Source organism: Mesoplodon densirostris, chromosome 2 (assembly GCF_025265405.1).
Source record: "Mesoplodon densirostris isolate mMesDen1 chromosome 2, mMesDen1 primary haplotype, whole genome shotgun sequence".
In the NCBI taxonomy this organism is placed as follows: Eukaryota; Metazoa; Chordata; class Mammalia; order Artiodactyla; family Ziphiidae; genus Mesoplodon; species Mesoplodon densirostris.
Window position 1 is genome coordinate 82,969,905 of NC_082662.1, and position 23,570 is coordinate 82,993,474.

Consider the following 23,570-nt stretch of genomic DNA (forward strand, 5'->3'; position numbering starts at 1 on the left):
AAGACACCTGCCCTGGTGAAGACTTAAGTGTAGTAGGGAGAGACGTTAATCAAATAATCCCACCAAGGGACTTCTCTGGTGGTCCATGGTTAAGAATCCGCCTTCCAATGCAGAGGAGTCGGGAAACTAAGATCCCACATGCCTCAGGGCAACTAGGCCCACGCGCCACAACTAGAGAGAAGACTGAGAGCCGCAATGAAGATCCCGAGTGCCACAACTAAGACTCAAGGCAGCTAAAAAATAAATAAATAAATAAGCCCACTAACAAAAATACAAATATATTTTAAAACAATTATTATATATACAATTACAACTATCAAAAGGACTAGGCAGAAAAGGTATACAGAGCTATAAGGCTGAAAATAGGGGGATTCGATATGGTGGGTAGAGGGAGCAGTTAGGACAGCTTCCCTAATGAAGTGTGTGATTCTCTGTTGGGGCAGGGGGTAGGGGAGGGAAGGCCAGTAAGGGAGTGGGAGGTGGCAGCAGGGAGAACATTCCAGACCCAGGGAGCAAGGAGAGAGCTATGGAGCTGGAAAAACTGAATGAAAGTCCTGCAGCTGGGCCTCAGAGAGCAGAGTGTGTAGGGGCGGGAGATGGTATGAAGCCGGAAGTACAGAAGTTAGATCAAGCTTTATAGTTTTTTTATCCAAGGATTAGTGGGAAGACACTGAAGGGTGAGAAGTATGCTTCATGTTGAAACCCTCCCTCCAACAACAGAGCTAGCAAGAAGGTCCAGGGCAGGTGGAGGGGCTGCAGGGAATCTGGCCATGTGTGGGTATCTGATGCAGTACCTCAGGAGTCCCAGTGGGCTGGTGCTGGACTGATGATGGTAGCCTTAGAGACAAGAGGAGATAATATCAACAGGCCAGTGAAAGTAGCCCTTGCCTTGGAAAGAGGAGAAACTTCAGAACAGCCCTTACCAGAAGGCTGCAAAGTCCATGCCATAGATTTCCTCTTGTAATTGTGGAAAACCATCTGCTATGCACCACTGATGTTTCTCTGACTTCTCTTCTCATTCTGGAGAAGGGCATGTCAGCTCCGATTCCATCAGGGGTACTCCAGGGGGTGAGGGAAAGAAGTTTGAGCATGAGTTTTAGGTAGAGAAGGGGAGAATCTTTCTCTCGCTGCTTTCCCCCTCACTGGCAAAACAGTGGAACAGTCATGGCCAGGCTTCAGGGTCCCTGCGTTCTCTGATTGCCTGTTTGTACTCAGCTGGCCCAGCTTAAGCCCCAGGCTTTATGCCTTTGTTCTCTCATACTCCTGTCACCACCAGGTCATAACCTGCTCTGAGGAAAGCATCTGATTGATAAACAAATTCTCACTGAGGTAGATGTAAAGGAAAAGGTGGTACATGACTTCTCCAAAAGAATATTTACATTTTAAGACCTAAAAAATCTCTAATCGTGGAAGGCCAGCCATCAGTCAACAGATAAATTATTTGGGAAGGCATAATGGCACTGTTTTGCCCTGAAGTTACACTACCATCCCAGTCAGCCATGCTCTTCCTATAATTTTCCTCTCTTGCAGCATGTGGGCAGTAGAAGTGAGAAAAGAAAAAACATGAGGCAAAGGATTGAGGAGTTTCCCACAGATGGACTGAACTATTGCATGCAGCTGTTCACAAATCTTTCGAGGTTCTACAATATGCTCTCTTTCTAAAATAATGCATCAGTTTCTGTGGTTTAAATGTAATCTGTATGCTGAGGAGTTTATACCTTCCCTCCCAATCCTTCCTCTGAGCTCCGGACTCCTCCATCCAGCTACGTACCGACCTATCTCTGCTTGGACATCTCGCAAGCATTTCAAATTTAACACATCCAAATTAGAACTTTTTTTTTTTGGATCATATGATAATTTTATTTTTAATTGTTTCAGGAGGTACCATACCATTTTCCATAGTGGCTGCACCATTTTACATACCCAGCAACCGTGCACAAGAGTTCCAATTTTCTACATCCTTGCCAGTACTTGTTATTTTTTTGTCTTTTTTAAAAAATCGAAGTCTAGTTGATTTACAAAGTTGTGTTATTTTCAGGTATACAGCAAGGTGACTCAGTTATACAAATATATATATTCTTTTTCAGATTCTTTTCCATTATAGGTTATTACAAGGTATTGAATATAGTTCCCTGTGCTATCCAGTAGGCCTTTGTTGTTTATCTATTTCACCTAACTAGAACTTTTGATGCCCCCTGGACCCCCTCCAAGTCCATACTTCCCCAACTCAGTATATATCAACACCAAACACCCAGAAACCTGAGGGTCATCCTGGACACCTCCCTTTCTGTGTTAGTTTCCTGTGTCTGCCTTAACAAATTACCACAAACTTGGTAGCTGAAAAACAACAGAAATGTATTTTCCCACTACCCTGGAGGCCAGAAATGCGAAAACAATGTGTCAGTAGAGCTGTGCTCCCTCTGGAGGATATAGGGGAGAATCCTTCCTTGCCTAATCCAGCATCTGGTGGCTCCAGACATTCCTTGTGGCCACATCACTACAATCTCTGTGACTGTCTTCACATTGCCTTCTCCACATTTGTCTGTGTCTCTTATAAAATCTCTTGCCATTGGATTTATGGCCCGTGTGGATAAACTAAGATGATTGCATCTTAGAGGTCCTTAATTACATCTGCAAAGACCGTTTTTTCCAAATAAAGTCACAATCTGAGGCTCCAAGGATTAAAACATGGATGTATCTTTTTGAGGGCCATCATTCAACCCACTACACTCTCCATTATCTCTCACAGCCAGTTCATCAACAAGTTCTGAAGAAACTACCTTCAAATCTTCTCACTCAGCCAAGCCTATCTATCTTCATTGCTTTGAAGATGCGATGCTTCATTGCTTCATTGCTTCATTGCTATGACCCCAATTCAAGGTACCTTTGTCTTTCTTGAGAATTTCTGCCATGGCCCCCTAGCAGCACTGGTCCCCCTGTTTCCACTCTGGTCTCCTCCCCCCTCCATAGTTCATTCCCTATAGAGCAGCCAAGAATGGCTTTTACAGTTTTTACGTCAGACTGTATCACTAACCTATAACTAAACATCCAGCACACTTAGAACTCCCTTTGCACTTAGAACAAAATCTCGCATTACCCAACCCAGCTCCCTTCCCCAGCCTGTCCTCCAGCCCCACACCAACAGTGTTCTAGCCACATGGGCCTCTTTACTTGCTCAGAGAGGCTGCCCCTGGCTTCCCTGTGTAACGAGGCATTCTCCCCTGCTCTCTAAGGCAGCACCCTGTCCAGGACTTCCATTAGCATTTCTCAGTTTGTATTGACTTACCAGTTTATCGTCCATCTCTCCAAACTAGATTGAACGCCCCCCGAAGGTGTGGACAGAGCCCCTTTTGTTCAGCACTATATATCCAGTGTCCAAGTGAACACAGCACACGTGTTCACACATTTATTAGATGCCCAATAAACCTTTGTCAAACACCTGAATGAATTGCTTAACTAACGGTTCTCATTGATTATAGGATTAAGAACAAATCTTGCCTGGTATCCCAGGTCCCTGGCCTCTAGTCCTCACCTACCACCCATCCTCCCTCATTTACAACTTCTCCTTAAGGGGAAGCTTTGGTGCCTGCAATTTCCCTATTCTTATCTTCCTCCCCTCTTTGATTTACGCCATTTTCTCCTGCAATATCTATTCCCTCCTTTTGTTTACCACATCCTAGTTGTTTTTCTACACCCAGTTCAAATCTCTTCTCCTGCAGGAAGCCCTCCACCTCTGTTATTCTCTCTTAGCACCACAATTTCATCACTACTCATCCCACCAACCCGACTAAAAGGTACAAGAGTAACTCTCCGTTTTGCATTTCTTTGAATTGACATGATAGGAATTGAGACAATGAAATGCTCTGGAAACCAGCCACTGGCTATTTTCTAGTCTCAGCTGCCCTCACAGCTAGCCATGTGACCTCAAGCACTTTACCTCATCTCCTGAGTGTATTTTCTTCATGAATAAAACAAAAGGGTACAGCACATTAGTTAAAGACTTCGCTAGCTCTAATATGCCAAGATTTTAATAATCAATCAATTTTACCAAATCCACTTCAGAAGTAGGTGTAGAGATTAAGTCAGTCATTATGTTAGGAACTTAGACAAGTGTCGGGCACTTAGGAAGTCCTCAATAAATGAGTTGCTGATTATTTCACCACCCACCCCTACACACACACACACATGCAAATGGAGGCTCAGCAATTTGAATAAAGTAACCCAAGGTCAACAGCTAGTAATGACAAAGCCCAAGACCTCCAGTTTTATTAAAAAAGAAAGAAAGAAAGAAAAAAAACCCCAAAAACAATGAAACAAAATGAACAAACAAAAAAACATGCTTTCTCCCTGCCTCTCTGATAAAAACAGTAATTTTGTATACAAGGATTTTAGTTTATAAACCTTTTTCATAATTACTATCTCATTTCATCTTCATACTGCCTCTGTGAAGCAGTTATTATTATACTCATTTTACACAGGAGGAGTGAGGTTTAGAGGGGCTGAATCACTTGCTGAAGATCACACAACCACTACGTAGCTAAACTAGAATTGCACCCCAGAATTTAGCCTCAAAGTCTAAGTTATTTCTAATATGCCACATGGCACTGTAGCAAGGTGCAATTAGTAAAGGAGACTTTGTTACATCCCATCTCTGTCAATAGAAATCTGTGCTAAAAATACACCAGTAGGTTGCTTATGGTAAAGCTAAGAGCAATATTTAATGAATTTAAGTGATACTTTTTATGTGCAGGTGATTTTTTTGCTATTCCACGAGTGTTCTTCCAGGTCCATCCAGGGCTCAACACATGTGCAGTTCCCATTGATGCTAATGGGGATCGCACACCCCAGCTCTTCACAGAAAACACCCCCCAAACCACTCAACCATTTAGGAGGCAGAAACTTCCAAGAATCAGGCACATGTTGTCATGTGCCTAGGGGCCCTGCTACCCACCAAGACTGTCTGCTGACACAATGTGGAAGCTTCATAAGTTAAACTATTTTTTCCCCTAAACGTATTTTGAAGTCTGGGGAGTTCCAAAAAGAGAAGCATTTCAGGATCTATCCCAAGTCAAAAGGGAAGGTTGGGGAATTCCCTGGAGGTCCAGTGGTTAGGACTCAGCGCTCTCACTGCTGGAGCCCCGGATACGATCCCTGGTCAGAGAACTAAAATCCCATAAGCCGTGCGGCGTGGCCAAAAAAGAAAAAGGGGGGAGCGGGGAAGGTTGGAAAGCTTTTATGGTTCATTTACTTAAAAGCTGGAAATTATTTGTACTTTCAGGCTCTTTCATCACAGCAAGTTTAGACCCAACAGCAAATTTCCAGGACTCAAATTTCCCCTCTTTGAGTGGAACTGTGAAAAGATCCCTGGACTAGGAAGCCCAGGATATGGGTTCTAGGCCTAGCCCTGCTCTTTACTCCCTTGGGCAAATCCCTTAAATTCTGAGCCTCAGTTTTCCTATTTAAAAAAAGGAAACGGATTAAAAGTAAACAAACAAACAAATACCTGTCTTCCCTATTTCACAGGGGCTTCGTGAGATAGTTTTTGTGAAAGTGTGTTGTCTACTATAAAGTACTCTTCAAATAGAGGGGATTAGTATCACTGCTCCCAAAAGGTGAACCCGAAGACAAACTTCCATTTTAAAGTATGTGTGTATATTCTGTCACCTAGTGGCCACACAAAGAATTCATTCTTAACTATGCTAATATTAAGAAAATTAATGAAACAAATCTTGTTACTATTTTTAGGGACTTTGAATCAGTCTTCTCAATATATCAAATTTTTATCAACTTTTACTGACTTGATCAATGCTGTATCACAGAGCCAGCAGAAAAAAACAGCACCAGCAACATAATTACATAATTGTAATGTACTTGAACTAAAATTTGTGATCTAACACCACATTTTTTCAAGTCAGATCTGGGTTTTTTTGTTGTTTTTTTTCCAGCACATAGTCATTTAACATGCGAGTAATTATTGGGTGCTACTTTGTGCCAGAGTTACAGCAGAGAAACAAGCAAAGTTCCTGCTTTCAGTGGAGCTTACGGTTGTAGTGGGGGAGAAAATCAGTAGATGAATATGAAATATATTAGTTGATGATGAGTTCCATGAAGAGAAACAAAACAGAGTTGAGGGACTTGAGAGTGAACAGAAGGGCGATGTGTGTTCCACTTCAGGTAGGGTTATCAGGGAAGGCCACTCAATAAAGAAAATCCTGAAGGAAGTGAAGAGGCAAAGCATACTGATATTTGGGGGTCAAAAGTATTTCAGGCCAAGAGGACAGGAAGTACAAAACCCTGGAGGTGGAATATATTTGATGTGATTGAAGAACAGCAAGGAGGCCCACGGAGCAGAGAGTAAGGAGGCGGTAGGTATCAGGATCAGAGAGGTGGTAAGGATGCCAGCTCGGTATAGGCCATGGTCAGGAATTCACATTTGGCATTGGGATCTCTGAGTGAGACAGGAAGGCACTGGAGGGTTTTAAGTAGTGGAATGACCTAATAATTCTGAGTAACTCTCTGACAAAACAACATAAAATACCAAATAACCTGACAGACAAGTTTAATGGAATGCCTGGGGAGAAATGTTTCCCATAAGAACATAAATTTTTCAAAACATTTATAAAGACAGCTCTTTTAGGGGAACTCACAAGGAGGGTTATAGAGGAAGAAAGCATAGTATCTTTACACTGAAACAAGTTAACTCAGGCAAGCCAGAGCTATGCTATTTTTACTAGCTTGTCTCAAAAAAAAAAAAAAGCTTTCATAACAATGGTACATAAATTCTCAAGACACTCTTCAATGAAGAAACATTTACTGAATGTCCACTATAGGCAGGTGACCTGGAAAAGTCGGTTTGGGTTACAAGTCAGGGCTCTAACCTTAAAAGCACTTAAGATACACCTGAGGAGATAAAAATGCATGCACCTAAAAAGGTAACACAAGGCAACATATAAATGCAGGAGAGTTGGAGCCAAGCCCATAGCATTTGGGAGAAGAGGCTGTGCTCATGTATGAGCCGCAGAGGGACACAGGTCAAGCAGGAACTGAGGCAGGGGAAACAGGGCAGGGGCAGGGTCCAGGAGCTGTGGCCTGGCTCTAGGACAACACCCAAGAAAGTCAAGAGGTTATGCCTGGGATTGCAGACTCAGAATTTTAGGTCAGGAAGGAACTCATCATAAGAAAAAAATTTTTGTAACTATGTATGGTGACGGATGTTAACTAGATATCTTGGGGTGAACGTTTTGCAATATTTACGAACATTGAATCATTATGTCGTACAGCTGAAACTAATATAATGTTTCACGTCAGTTAAAAAAAGAAGGAAAGAAAAGAACTGGAAGGAAATTTGGAGCTGATTGAATCCAGTGCTCCTGTTTTACAAGAGGAAAATCAGATCAATTAAGGTCCCACTGGTTAGTGAAGCTGGACCTAGAACAGAGGCCCCTGTCCATTGCTTTTGTACATCACCATCAGGAAAATGACAGTGAGCCTATGGGATTCCTAAAATTACTAACCAAATTGGGATGGAGCCTTACGGAACCATGGGACCACGGAGAACACGGCCAGTGCTGTGGTTAGAAGGACGCAGGCCTAGAAGCTAGGTGGTCAGCAAGGTGAAAAGAAGTAACTAGGTGTGAGATCATGGAAAATATATATCGGTCCTTGTCCCCAGTTCCTGACACAGGGCTCCTGAAACCCTTGTAATTTCCTAAGTGATAGGAGTGCCTTCGTTCTAATGAAGCAACTCTGGTGGGCTCCTGGACAGCCTTGTGGATGGGGGCTGGTCACCAGAAAGAACAAGCCATGATTAGAAGCTTGAAATTTTCAATTCCACCCCCCATTCTCTTGAGGAGGGAAAAGGGCTGAAGATGGAATTAATGATCAATCATGCCTATGTGATGAAGCTTTCATAAAAATCCTGAAAGTGTGGGGTTCAGAGAGCTTCCAGGTTGGTCATGGAGGTGCTGGGAGAGTGGCACGCCTGGGGAGGGCATGGAAACTCCACACCCTTTCCCACACACCTTGGGCATCTTTTCCATCAGGATGATCATCTGTAGTCTTTATCCTAATACTTTTACTAAAAAACAGGTAAACGTAAAGGACTTCCCTGGTGGTCCAGTGGTTAAGAATCCACCTTCTAATGCAGGGGATGCAGGTTCGATCCGTGGTCAGGAAACTAAGATCCCACATGCTGTGGGGCAACTAAGCCTGAACTCCACAACTACTGAGCCCGCGTGCTCTGGAGCCCACGCTCTGCAACAAAGAGCCCGCATGCCACAACTAAGACCCGAATAAAATAAAATTAATTAATTTTTTAAAAAAACAGGTAGGCTTCCTTGGTGGCGCAGTGGTTGAGAGTCCGCCAGCCGATGCAGGGGATGTGGGTTCGTGCCCCGGTCCGGGAAAATGCCACATGCCACAGAGCAGCTGGGCCTGTGAGCCATGGCCGCTGAGCCTGTGCATCCGGAACCTGTGCTCCACAACGGGAGAGGCCACAACAGTGAGAGGCCCATGTACCACAAAAAAAAAAAAAAAAAAAACAAACAGGTAAACGTAAGTAGTAAACTGTTTCCCTGAGTTCTGTGAGTCATTGTAGCAAATTAATCAAACCCAAGGAGGGGATCGTGGGAACCTCTGATTTACAGTCAGTCTATCAGAAGTACAGGTGACGACCTGGACTTGCTACTGGCATCTGAAGTTGGGGCCGGTGGGTCGGGGATGGTGTTGAAGGGGTGAGTCTTGTAGGACTGAGCCCTCAACCTGTGGAATCTGATGCTATCTCCAGGTAGATAGAGTCAGAATCGAGTCAAATTCTCAGACTCCTAGCTTTTCATTGTGGGGAACAGAAAGCCCTGTCCCTCACTGTGGAATTGGGTGCAGAAGCCCTTCACTAGGCCTCCGGAGAGTAACTGACCAGTAGTTTGAGGCATCAATAAAGCAGTTCCAACACGGACAAAGATGAGAAATCTTGACCCTGCAAACCTGAGCAGGAGGCTCACAGGGACTGAGATGGAGAAATCAGACTATTATGAGAGGCAGGAGGAGCCCAGGAAGAGACATCCAATGAGAAATCACAGGGGAGGGTGTGATGCGAAGGTCTTTTGCAGGTAAAGGGAGGGAGTAAACTGATATGCTTTGATGTTTTGAGGTTTGTTTTCTCTCTCTCTCTCTCTCTCTCTCCAGCTACAATTCCTACATGGATAGTGCTGGCAAATAAAAGATACAGGGCTTCCCTGGTGACTCAGTGGTTGAGAGTCCGCCTGCCGATGCAGGGGACACGGGTTCGTGCCCCGGTCCGGGAAGATCCCACATGCCATGGAGCGGCTAGGCCCGTGAGCCATGGCCACTGAGCCTGTGCGTCCGGAGCCTGTGCTCCGCAATGGGAGAGGCCACAACAGTGAGAGGCCCGCATACCGCAAAAAATAAAAAAGATTTAAAAACAATTAAAAAAATAAAAGATACAAACTGGGGATATCGAGCTGTATCATCTTTATAAAGTAATGCCTAATACCTTCTAATAAAGTATACCTGTCACTTTTGTTCTAGAAAGAAATTGTTTTTGTTTTTTCCAGTTTTATTGAGATATAACTGACATATAACATTGTATAAGTTTAAGGTGTGGAACATAATAATTTGACATATGTATGTACTGCAAAATAATTACCACAATAAATTTAGTGAACATCTATCATCTCACATAGTTGCAATTTTTTTCTTGTGATGAGAACTTTTAAAATCTACTCTCTTGACAACTTTCAAATAGAAAGAAATTGTTAATGTGAGTTTTTTTCCATTCTAGACTTTACCATTTTTTCCACTAATGTTCTTTTTCTGTTCCAAGATCCAACACAGGGTAATACATTGCATTTAGTAAAGAATCTTTTGTCAGAGTTCTTAATTTTAATATAGTCTAATTTATCTACATTCTCTTTTTATAGATAGTGGTTTTTATGTCTTAAGACATTTTTCCCTCAGATAACCTATATTTTCTATTAAAAGTTTTGAAGTATTGTTTTTGAGATTTAACTTCTTAATCCATCTAGAGTTGATTTTTTTTTATTTTTTTTTTTGCCACAGTGCATGACATGTGGGATTTTAGTTCCCCAACCAAGGATTGAACCTGTGCCCTCTGCAATGGAAGCTTGGAGTCTTAACCACTGGACTGCCAGGGAAGTCCGTAGAGTTGGTGCAAATTAGAGATCCAATTTCATCTTTTTCCAAATGGACAACCACTTTTCCTCAGTTCTATTTACTAATACACTTTAAAATCTTCTTATCAAGTTCCACAAAAAATTTTTTGAGATGTTGATTGGAATTGCATTGAAACTTCAGAGCAATTCGGGAAAAAACGACACCATTACTATACTGATCCTTCTTCCTTTCTGTGGGCATGTTTTATCTCTACACTTATTTGAGTCTTCCTTCCTTAATGTCTCTTAGTAAAGTTTTATAATTTTCCTTTTAGAAGTCCTGTATGTCTTCCCTAAGTATTTAATATTCTCTGACACTATTGAAAACAATGTCTTCTTTCAAAAACATTTTCTAGTTGTTTATTGCTGTTGTATAGAATCTTGTATTCAGCCACTTTGCTAAAATCTATTATTAATAATGACAGTTTTATTTCCTCCTTCCCAATCCTATGCCTCTAATTTCTTTCTTTTAGCATATTTCACTGACTATGCCCTACAATGGAAGTGATAGTGAGGACATTATTATCTTGATGGGGTCCAGGACATGCTACCACAAAATATGGCACCTTGGCACACTGAAGATCTTAAGCTGAAGAAGTTCGAGAAAAAGGCAGAAGAAACAGGAAAGTCACGCTAACTTCACCCTCTTGCCCTTCTTCCCTGAAACAGGTCTTAAAACTCCCAAGTGAAATGTACCCTCCCTCTACCAGGAGAAATTCTTATCACCAGAATCAGGGAATTGGGGGCCAAGAAATCTATATAAACAAACTTCTCATTAAATTAACCCTTGTCCTCCTAGTTACTTCTTCACCACTTACTACCCCTAGCTCAAACCCCTTTGTCTTGTCAATTCTACACAAACTTCTGGTTTGTCTAAAGGTACAAAAGCTTCCTGCTTTGGTCACTTCTTTGGGTTTTCACTCTCATGTGAAGGCTCCCATGTACATGTAAAAATTCAGTAAAAATTGTGTGCTTTTCTCCCATTATCCTTTGTTATTTTAATTTCCAGAACAGCCAGGGACCCTAAATCGTGGATTGAATTGCATCTCCCAAAAAGATATGTGTAAGTCTTAAGCACACACAACCCCCCATATCTGCAAATGTGACTTTATTTGGAAACAGGGTCTTTGTAGACATAATTAAGATGTAACATGGAATGTCCATAAGACAAGGAATGCCAAAGATTGCCGGAAACACTAGAAGCTGAGAGAAGAGCATAGGGCAGTTTCTCCCCTGGAGTATGTCCCTGTGGACACCTTGATCTCAGACTTCAACCCTCTAGAACTGACAGAACACATTTCTGTTCTTTTAAGTTACCCAGATTGTGGTACTTTGCTATAGCAGCCCTAACAGACTAATGCAATATCTCTTAAAAATAACTATCTTAAAAAAAGTAATGACTGCACAAGCCAGAAAAATTCCCAATTTACTTTGAAATCACCATTCCTAGCTTGCTATATAAAACATTTCATTTTGTCAAATAAATGTCACATAAATATCCTTAAAGATCAACCAGACAAGAAGAAAACATCACCTTTATTTATGGACTCACAACTTAAATTTACTCTTTCTGAGGAGTGTTTTAACCTACTTATAATGGCTTTTATAAGGTCTGCCTTCTTAGAAAGTACTATTGCTTAGTCTTTTATTCCTGAGTTAGTGTTTTATATCCTTCTCCACTTTAAGAAAATTGTTATGTTATGGACATTTGCTAGCCAAGTACCAATCATGGTAAATCAGTTAAAATTAAAGTACTTCTTTTGATTATGGTTCATATAAAACACTCATTCTGCTTTTTTTTCTTTTCCTTTTTTTTTTTTTTTAATTGAAGTATAGTTGATTTACAATGCTGTGTTAGTTTCAGGTATACAGCAAAGTGATTCAGTTTATATATATATATATATATATATATATATATATATATATATATATATATATAGTTCTGCTTTTAAAATGAACTTTGCTTGGACAAGAATTTCTGAATCAGTGAAAGGTGGACAAATCACTACAGCTGCAGTTTCATGTTACATAGCCACTTGTTAACTTTCACACCCAACAAGACAGATAAAATTTAGAGAAGGAGGACCTTTCATTCACAAAACCATGGCAACTTTTGTATTTTTTAAATGAAATTATGGTACAATAAAAATTAAATACTTGGTCTTTGTTCCAGTTCCTGGCACAGAGGTCCTAAAACCCTTGGAATCTCTGGATAAGAGTGCCTTTTGTATGATAATGAAATATTTCGGGTGGGTGCCCCTAGATAGCTCCAAGATGGGGTGTTGATCGACAGAAAAACCAACCAGGTGGCGAGAGGGTTAGAAATTTCAGCCCTACTTCCCTGACTCCTGGGAAGGTGAGAGGGACCTGGAGTTTGAGTTCAATCATCGATGGCCAGTTATTTAATCAGTTATGCCTGTGAAATGAAACCTAGTTAAAAGCCCCTAAATGATGGGATTAGGGAGCTTCTACATTGGTGAACACGTTGATATGCTGGGAGGGTGGTGTGCTCCCCACCACCACACTTTGCCCTATGCACCTCTTCATTTGGCTGTTCCTGGGTTGTATCCTTTATAATAAACTGGTAAACATAAGCAATGTTTTTCTGAGCTCTGTCGTTTAATAAACACTCTTCCTATTTATTAGCTAGGGTGGATTCTGTTCTTTGCAATTAGAAACCCTAACTGGTGCAGTGAGGTTTCCTGGGCATAAGTGGGAGCTAACAGTGGTACCCTTACCCAATTGTTCACTTTCTGTACATCACAGTTGCAATTTACGTGGGCCTGGTTAAGAGTCATATAGAGTATTACGTGGTATAATATACATATTTATATAGTATATATATATATATATATATATATATATATATATATATATATATTTGGTCTTTTTCTCCCATTCCTAACACAGAGCACCTAAAACCCTTGGAATTTCTTCAGTGACAGAAGTGCCTTTTGTTATTCACAAGAGGCCCCTGGGACCACACCTGAGTTTATGCTAATAAGGTGGCTCAGAGTGAGGTCCCTTAGATGGCTAGGAGCTGGTCACTGGAAAGACCAAACACTTGAGGAGAGGGTTGGAACTTTCAACCCATCCCTGACCTCCAAGGAGGGGAAGAAGGACTAAAGATTGTATTCCTTAAAGACTCTTAAACAAGGAGATACAGAGAGCTTCTCTGTTAGTCAACAGGTGCTGGGAGCATGGTCACTGGGAGAGGGCATGAAATCTTTGCGCACCCCCTGCAATACCACAACTCCCCATATCTCACCCTCTGCATCTCTTCCTTTTGACTGATCCTGAGTTGTATCCTTTATAATAAACCTTTAAACTTAAGTGTTTTTCTGATTTCTGTGAATAGTTCTAGTGAATTACAAATCTGAGGAGGGGGTCATGGGAACCCCCAAATTTGTAGTTGGCTGGGCAGAATTGTGGGTAGCCTTGGTACCCTATTTGTGGATGGCATCTGATATAGAGGCAGTCTTGTGGGACAGAGCCCTTAACCTGTAGGGTCTGTGCTAACTCCAGACAGTGTCAGAATTGAATTAAATTATTGGAAACCCAGTTGGTGTTGGAAAATTGGAGGACTGTTTGTGTCAGGAAACCCACACAGTATATTATCTAGTGTGACTTTAAAGTTTCCTGCAAAGTAGACACATATTGAAAATAATAATAATGCAAACAGAAGCTAACAAGAAAATGACAAAACTGACATATTATGAGCTTTCCATCAGGCAGGCAAAAGAGTGTGTCAGTCTAATTAGATATTACAAGCAGTTATCCAATGAATAAGAAAACATCTGCTTTTTAAAAGAAACTGATGCTATTGAAAGAACATTTGAAAATTGATGTGTGAAATTATTTCCACTGTTTGGTAATTTTTTTCCCCAAAACAATGTAACTATCTAAAGCTCACCTGCATGGTAAAAAGACTTGGAGACATAATTTATCATTTGTTTAGAAATTTCAATGGGTTTTGTTAAAAATATTAAAAGCTATTTGTTAAAAATATTAAAAATTGGGCTTCCCTGGTGGCGCAGTGGTTGAGAGTCCGCCTGCCGATGCAGGGGACACGGGTTCGTGCCCCGGTCCGGGAAGATCCCACATGCCACGGAGAGGCTAGGCCCGTGAGCTATGGCCGCTGAGCCTGTGTGTCCGGAGCCTGTGATCTGCAACGGGAGAGGCCACAACAGTGAGAGGCCCACGTACTGCAAAAAAAAAAAGAAAGAAAGAAAGAAATTTACTAGCCAGATTTTAACAAAATCTGAAAAATTGGTGAACTGAACTGAAGAATGAGTATCAAGATTCAGTAAGTATGGACAACTGTGTATTTCCATTTGACTCTTTGTATCTTGGTGAGATAGCTTTATCAGCTAGGGCTGTCATTAAAACTAAATACCAAAGCAGACTGAACTAGGTCTTTATCACAAAGCATTAACCAAAAAAAAATTTTTTAACTAGCAAATATGTGTAAATGCTGCATTGCTTTCACTATATCACTCATTACATTAAATATTGTGGGTTTTGCTAAACTTATTTTTACTAATGGGATATTTGATCATGCAAAAAAATTTTGTATTTGTCTAGGCCAAGGTTTTCCAAAGTGCAGTCTGTAGACCTCTACACCAGAATCCCCCCACAGTACTCCTTAAATGCTGTTGCCTGAGCCTTGTGTTCAAGACAAACAGCTTTCAACAAACAGAGGTATTCTCCTGGAGGTATAATCAGAATGACTGAAAGAGAAACGTGGAATAATTTTATGACCATGTGATTCCCTGTAATTTAATGCTTTGTCTGTGACGCATTTCAAGTCAATGGTGAAATGCTTCCCATAATTTAATCCAGATTTGCAGCATTTCAACATAGACTTCATGATAAATTAAAACCAGCATTAGTGAAAAACCTGGATTTCATACCACCGGCTACTTTATTTAAGGGGTTTTGTCTACTTAGTGAACTGGAGGAAGAAACTAGAGACAGAGAAGACATGGATGGAAGGAAATGAATGAATATGGCCAGAAGGAGAGCAGCAGAGATGGCCCTTCTACAGGAGACTCTTGCATCCCAGTTTCTGAATCCCCTAAAAAGAGACTTTCATTTCCACTGCTTTTTATCTACCCACCTTGTGTTACTGAACCAAACTTGGGTCCGCTCGCCCAATGCACAGCAAAGCCAATCTACTGACACTGGGTTGTGGTGAAGGAAAGTATAGCACTTACTGCAAGGCACCCCACATGGGACCAAGCGTGGAGAATGAGCAGCTACTGTTCAAAAGACCCAAACTCCCCAATAGGTTTCAGGGAAGGATTTCTAAAGACAGTGTGAGGTAGAGGGTCACAGGGTGTATGATCAGCTTGTGCACAATTCTCTGATTGGTTGATGGTGAGGTAACAGGGTGAAGTTTCTGGAATCTCAGTCATCAACTTTCTGATTCCACCTGGTCTGTGGTCTACTCGGTGGTGGTCAGCAAGCAGTTAACTTTTTCCACCTAGTAGGGGTTTTAGCATCTCCAAAACAATTCAAGGATATTGTTCAGGATATTATTTAGAGCCCTTGAGGAGGAAATAAAGGTCCTTGACTTTGTTTTATGGCTAAACTATTATTATTTTGTCTTGTTTGACTATTTTCCTTTGTTTCTGCGTTTTCTCACTTCTCTGATTAAATTTGTTCTTTAGAAATCAGGGTGGGCCTAGGAGGCTAAAGCTTTTCTACAAACAAGAGGGAGGGGACACAGTGGGTAAGTGGGGAGGTTGTCCCCAGGAAGGCCCTACAGGGTCCTGCTAGCTGTTTCAGTTGGACTGGTCCTCACTTTGAACTGCATGACCACCAGGACCTCAAAGGGAGCTTTCTTCCTCTGTTCACATCCCTCTCCTTTCCCCACTCCCTCAAGCATTTTTTTTTTTTTGGTGGAGTCCTAACCACTGGACTGCCAGGGAATTCCCCCCTCAAGCTTCTTGAACAGTTCTTTCCTCTCCTAACTTCTGGTCCCTTGCCCTTGTCTTTTTATCCTCCCAGCAGGGCAATCTCATTTCCGGTTTCCCTTTCCCTGACCCTTAGCCTGGAAGGGATCTAATATTGGGAAAGGTTATAGAACCCTGTTCCAACTGCTTCAGAGCCCAGAGCCCTTCATGCTAGTGACCTCATTATTTTGTGCAGAGTGCCCTGCAGGTCCTGGTTAGAGGTTTCCAACGTTCCCAGGACAGACACTTTGGCATGGGCACAACCCAGGGACATGACCCAAAGCTCTAAAAACTGAAACCTCCCATCTGGAATTCTAAGATGTTTTTTGAAATTGACCTTAGTAAGTTACTCAAATGCCATCCAAAAGCATAAAAAGGTAGATACGCCAATTAGATTCTATACTCAAGTATTCGTTAAATAAATTATGGTGGAAAAAAAACCCCACATTATTCATTCTTCAACAATTGTATTGAAGACTTACTTTTATAAAAGAGACAGCAACAGCATTAAGTAAACTAAATGGAAAGGCACATGTTTTCCAGATTAGTCGCATTGGTAATTGTATCTCTGAATATTACATTACCTTACTGTGCTTTTTTTTTTTTTTTTTTTTTTTTTTGCGGTACGCGGGCCTCTCACTGTTGTGGCCTCTCCCATTGCGGAGCACAGGCTCCGGACGCACAAGCTCAGTGGCCATGGCTCAGGGGCCCAGCTGCTCCGTGGCATGTGGGATTTTCCCAAACCCGTGTCCCCTGCATCGGCAGGCAGACTCTCAACCACTGCGCCACCAGGGAAGCCCCTTTACTGTGCTTTTGAGAGACAATTTGTTTATTAACCTAAGAGATGTTATAACACATTATCTCATCACTTTTAATTTGAATTGCATCATTTTCTGGTGAAACTTACGACCAAGAAACAGAAGAATTATTGATTCTGACTTATTTGCAAATCTCAGCCTTTCTAGGTAAATAAATACATAGAAGTTATATGTTTGAGGTTCTAGCTATACAAAAAATTTTTTAGTCAAGAAATTTTATCATGTTAAATATGGCCAAAAATCTTTTTTTTTTTTTTAAAGACACATTTATTCAGCATCATGATCAGACTATTACATTTAGCAATCAACAGCATGGGTGCAAAAAAAAAAAACCTACATTAAAACTCTTTGTTGGGGGCCTCCCTGGTGGCGCAGTGGTTGAGAGTCCGCCTGCCAATGCAGGGGATACGGGTTCGTGCCCCGATCTGGGAGGATCCCATATGCCGCGGAGCGGCTGGGCCCATGAGCCATGGCCGCTGGGCCTGCGCATCCGGAGCCTGTGCTCCGCAACGGGAGAGGCCACAACAGTGAGAGGCCCGCATACCGCAAAAAGGAAAAAAAACAAAACAAAAAACAAAAAAAAAACTCTTTGTTGGAATGCTTTACACTTTCCACAGAACAGAAACTAAAATAACCTGTTATACAATTAGTCACAAATACAGTCCTTGAGTTTTGCCCATACACATGAGTATTGTCTAAAACATGTCTTCTTTGCAGCAGCTAGGCCCTGCCACCACTGTGCTTGGCTGAGTTCACAAATCTGTTGTAACCTGTAGCTTCCCTGTCACTTCTCTGGCTCTCCTCTCCTGCTAAGCTTTGTTTCCTGGCAGTCATCAAAACCTTCTGCCACTGCCATAGCTACTGCTGCTGCTGGAACCACCATAGCCACCTTGGTTTCGGGGTTTGGCAAAGTATTGGCCTCCACCACCATAGGGCCCAGAACTTCTGCCTCCAAAGTTTCCTCCTTTCATGGGTCCAAAATTGGAAGATTGATTGTCGTAACTGCCAAAATCATTGTAGCTTCCACCACCTCCAAAATGGCTTCCACTACCACCGCCAAAGCCGCCTCCGCCTCCTCCGTTGTTATAGCTGTCACTCCCGCCATAGCCACTGCCCTGGTTTCCATAACCCTGTCCACCACTTCCATAGCCTCTGCTTCCTCCAGAGTAACCAGGGCCGCCTCCTCCATAACCACCATCATTACCAAATCCATTATAGCCATCCCCACTGCCACCATATCCACCACCACCACGGCTGCCACCAAAGCCACCTCGACCCCTGAAGTTTCCTCCCCGACCAAAGTTGTCATTCCCACCAAAACCACCTCCACGACCACCACCAAAGTTTCCAGAACCACTTCGACCTCTTTGGCTGGATGAGACACTAGCCATCTCTTGCTTAGATAGGGCTTTCCTTACTTCACAGTTGTGGCCGTTCACAGTGTGGTATTTCTGAATGACAATCTTGTTTGCAGAGCCATGGTCATCAAAGGTTACGAAAGCAAAGCCTCTCTTTTTGCCACTGCCTCGATCAGTCATGATTTCAATCACTTCAATTTTCCCATACTGTTCAAAATAATCTCTTAGATGGTGTTCTTCAGTGTCTTCTTTAATGCCACCAACAAAAATCTTTTTCACAGTTAAGTGGGCACCAGGTCTTTGAGAATCTTCTCTTGAGACGGCCCTCTTTGGTTCCACAACTCTTCCATCCACCTTGTGTGGCCTTGCATTCATGGCCGCATTCACCTCCTCCACAGTGGCATAAGTGACAAACCCGAAGCCTCTGGAGCGTTTGGTGTTTGGATCCCTCATTACCACACAATCTGTGAGCGTTCCCCACTGCTCAAAATGGCTCCTCAGACTCTCATCGGTTGTTTCAAAGCTCAAACCTCCAATGAAGAGCTTCCGCAGCTGTTCGGGCTCTTCGGGTGACTCTGACTTAGACATGACGGCAGTGGAGGGGGGCGGGGGAGACGTTAACGATGCTTACTCGGCGGCGTCCACGAGCAGAAAGGAGTAATCTACCGAACGTATCTGGCCAAAAATCTTTTCACCACTAGTAACATTTTAAAATTTACCTATGTGTTAATAATCATCCCTCAAAAGTACAGTAAAACAAATTCAAAGGAAAACAAAGCAAAATGAATAAGAATTTCTTCCCCTTTCGTGTCTGTGTTCCAGCTTGTCAAAATAAAATTCCCCTATTGCTTATTTGTTTCTTAGGAGCCTTCATGTACATTATAAGTTTTACCTATGTGTCAACAACAATTTAAGAAATGGCCAAGTTACAACGTACAATTCTCCAATAGAAATGCATCCTTAGAATTTGTTAAGCCTAAACAAGGGGTCAAAATTCACTAAAATTGGGCTTCCCTGGTGGCGCAGTGGTTGAGAGTCCGCCTGCCGATGCAGGGGACACGGGTTCGTTCTCCGGTCTGGGAAGATCCCACATGCCGCGGAGCGGTTGGGTCCGTGCGCCATGGCCGCTGAGCCTGCGCATCCGGAGCCTGTGCTCCGCAACGGGAGAGGCCACAGCAGTGAGAAGCCCGCGTACCGCAAAAAAAAAAAAAAAAAAAAAAAAAAAAAAAAAAATTCACTAAAATTAACAACACAAAGCCTCCTAAGAAACAAATTAATAAGCAATAGAAGAATTTTGACAAATTGGCTTGCTTTCCTTTGAATTTTTTTTAAACACTGTAACTAATTTTGCTATCATGGCTCTTTTTCTGATTTGGTCAGGGGAGATTTTTCCCCCTTATGAACACTATTTTAGTTCTGAGCAAAGAATTCAGATATTGGAAGGACTCATTGGATTACTGACGGAATCTTCTTCCATTCCATTACATGGATCATGACTGTCAAAGGCGGCCAAAAGACAAGGTCATTGCTCCATGTGTAAATTTTTCCTTTGGTTTGTTTGCTTTTTCAATGCAATAGAGAATATATTTGCCAATTTTCAGCCAATTAATAGAAGTTTAGATACATAGGGTTTATACAAGTTCAACAATATTTGAAATCTAGTTGCCTGTTTAAATTGCTGGGCAATCCCAGAAAATATATAGGAGCTCCCTAATCCACTCTTCAGTACAAGAATATCTCTTCTGCAGTCAATATAGAGCCTTGCCAGGGAACTTCAGGCCTCTTCTCAGGCCAGTTAAGGGCACTGTCTCTTACTTTTTACTTTGGCAAGAGGATTTCTCTGTTCCCTTTACCTCTTTTGTCCCCTACATTCTCACCTTTGGTGAAGAGTGGGTCTTTAGACCTGAAAAGACATTTTTCCAAAGAAGACATACAGATGGTAAACAGGTACATGAAAAGATGGTCAACATCATTAATCATCAGGGAAATGCAAATCAAAACCACAAATTTCACATCTGTCAGAATGGCTATCATCAAAAAGACCACAAGTAACACATGTTGGTGAGGATGTAGAGAAAAAAGAACCCTAGTATACTGTTGGTGGGAATGTAAATTGGTGCAGCCACTACGGAGAACAGTATGGAGGTCCCTCAAAAAATTAAAAATAGAATTACCATATGATCTAGCAATTCTACTCCCAGGTATACATCCAAAGAAAATGAAAACACTAATTCAAAAAGATAAATGCACCCCAATATTCATAGTAGCATTATTTGCAATAGCCAAGATATGGAAGCAACTTAAGTGTCCATCAACAGATGAGTGGATAAAGAAGATGTGGTGTATAAACACAATGTAATACTACTCAGCCATAAAAAAGAATGAAATTTTGCCATTTTCAACAACATGGATGGACCTGGAGGATAATATGGTAAGTGAAATAAGTCAGACAGAGAAAGACAAACACTTATATGTGGAACTGAAAAAACAAAACAAACAAATGAATATAACAAAACAGAAAACAGATATAGAGAACAAACGAGTGGTTACCAGTGGGGAGAAGGGTGGGGGGAGGGGCAAGATAGGGGATTAAAAGTTACAAACTACTATGTATAAAATAAGACACAAGGGTGTATTATACAGCACAGGGAATATAGGCAAAATTTTATAATAACTTTAAATGTAGTATGACCTATAAAAAATATTGAATCACTGTGTTGTATACCCAAAACTAATATAATATTGCAAATCAACTATACTTTAATAATAAAAAAGAGTAAGTCTTTAGGAACAAATCATTTATTCATTATTAGATCACTATTAACTGAACACCTGCTATATGCCAGATACTCTACTAGGTTAGTGAGCAAAACAGACAAAAATCCATTCTCTGAGTTTCCATTCAAGGAAGAGATAGATATTGAACAAATAAACAACTATATTACATGTCAGATGGCTATATATGCTATGGAGAAAATTTGGGAAATGGACAGAGTATAGGGGTGGCAATGGTGGTTGCTTTTTTAAATAGGATGGTGAGAGAAGCTCTCACCAATAAGGTGAGTAGAAAAGTCATGGATTAAGTAATACAGTACAATTGGCCATTAGCGGTTCATGGACATACATTTAAAGGAATACTTAACCACACAGTTGTGCATTTTCCTTTAGTCAAACGGAGCTGCAAGGCACAGGGCAGATATAAGCTTAATAAGGATTTAATTTAAGTTTTAATAAGGGTTTAATAAAGGTTGTGACCTTGCCATGCATGAAATGAGGAGGAAGAAAGAGGAGACAGAGGAGCTGAGGGTGATCACAAGAAGGGATTATCATGATTGACCACAGCATTAAAGTTGGATAATAAAGGGGCCTCCCTGGTGGCGCAGTGGTTGAGAGTCCGCCTGCCGATGCAGGGGATACGGGTTCGTGCCCCGGTCTGGGAGGATCCCATATGCCGCGGAGCGGCTGGGCCCGTGAGCCATGGCCACTGGGCCTGCGCATCCGGAGCCTGTGCTCCGCAACGGGAGAGGCCACAACAGTGAGAGGCCCGCATACCGCAAAAAGAAAAAAAAAAAAAAAAAAAGTTGGATAATAAGGGAAGAGAGGATGTAGGTGAGGGATAGTGAAAATGTGATAGGGTTAATGGATTACTGATCCCAGTGGAGGTGAAGGATTGCTGGATTCTGATTCTCTTCTAGGATCGAAATCAGAAGCCACTGGGGTTTGATCCTCTTTTTTTTTTGCAGAACATCTGTTTATTAATTTAAAGGGATATTTTAATTTTCCAGAAAACCAGATAATCATTGCAGCATGACATAGAATTCTCATTTTCCTGTTTATCTGTGAGGAAGAAAATTTTTTTAACATATTTATTGGAGTATAATTGCTTCACAATGGTGTATCAGTTTCTGCTTTATAACAAGGTGAATCAGTTATACATATACATATGTTCCCATGTCTCTTCCCTCTTGGGTCTCCCTCCCTCCCACCCTCCCTATCCCACCCCTCTAGGTGGTCACAAAGCACCAAGCTGATCTCCCTGTGCTATGCAGCTGCTTCCCACTATCTATCTACCTTACATTTGGTAGTGTATATATGTCCATGCCACTCTCTCACTTTGTCACAGCTTACCCTTCCCCCTCTGCATATCCTCAAGTCCATTCTCTAGTAGGTCTGTGTCTTTATTCCCATTTTACCCCTAGGTTCTTCATGACATTTTTTTTCCTTAGATTCCATATATATGTGTTAGCATACGGTATTTGTCTTTCTCTTTCTGACTTACTTCACTCTGTATGACAGACTCTATGTCCATCCACCTCACTACAAATAACTCAATTTCGTTTCTTTTTATGGCTGAGTAATATTCCATTGTATATATGTGCCACATCTTCTTTATCCATTCATCCGATGATGGACACTTAGGTTGCTTCCATCTCCTGGCTATTGTAAATAGAGCTGCAATGAACATTTTGGTACATGACTCTTTTTGAATTATGGTTTTCTCAGGGTATATGCCCAGTAGTGGGATTGCTGGGTCATATGATAGTTCTGATCCTCTATTTTTATTTTAGAGGGTGGGGCTCACCAATACCTCTCTTCAGTTCCTTTTCTCAGGAGGTGCCTGAAAATGCAGTCAAGCCCAAACAACAGAAATCCAGTTGACTCAAGAGGGCTAGGAATTTCTGAGGACATCCAGATTAGGTTATAGTAGTTTCACAGAGACATTTTCTGTAACTTTCTACTGTACATGATTTATATTTTTTATTGCTGAAGAAATTCTCTGTGTCATATAGTTTCACCATTCTATATGCAAAATTAACTTTCTTTTAGTGTTTTTCAGTGTTATTGTGCTCTTTACAAAATTTTGATATATAGGATTAATGGGGAAGAATTTTACAAATAAATTTTCTTAGGCTGATTAACTAAATTCTTAAGTTTTGTGGTAGTACTATACAAAATTTTTGGCTTCTCTTTTCACAGATGGAGCCCCTGTCTACTGCCCAGCCTCCCAAAATTATTTTTTTGTAATCTTTACTTATTTGAAATGAATATATTAAAATAATTATTTACTATACATGTTTATTTGCATTCAAATTTGAAACTTCTATACTTTAAGCTCTGAGGAGCATTATTTAATTGTATTTAATTCTATTTCCAAAATACATAAATTTTTTTTTTTTTTTTTTTTTTTTTTTTTTTTGCGGTATGTGGGCCTCTCACTGTTGTGGCCTCTGCCGTTGCAGAGCACAG

At 41.2% G+C, this 23,570-nt stretch overlaps 1 protein-coding gene across 1 annotated transcript; it reads right to left on the reverse strand.

Annotated features, from left to right (window-relative positions):
• Positions 1 to 17,557: 17,557 nt before the first annotated feature.
• On the reverse strand, positions 17,558 to 18,995 carry LOC132480797 (heterogeneous nuclear ribonucleoprotein A1-like). Its single transcript, XM_060085258.1, has one exon. The coding sequence runs from the start codon at positions 18,909 to 18,911 to the stop codon at positions 17,799 to 17,801; it is 1,113 nt and encodes a 370-aa protein (XP_059941241.1). The 5' UTR covers positions 18,912 to 18,995; the 3' UTR covers positions 17,558 to 17,798.
• Between the last annotated feature and the right edge of the window lie 4,575 nt (positions 18,996 to 23,570).

Coding starts and splice junctions, on each gene's coding strand:
- LOC132480797 (XM_060085258.1), bottom strand. CDS start 18,911: ATGTCTAAGTCAGAGTCACCCGAAGAGCCCGAACAGCTGCGGAAGCTC.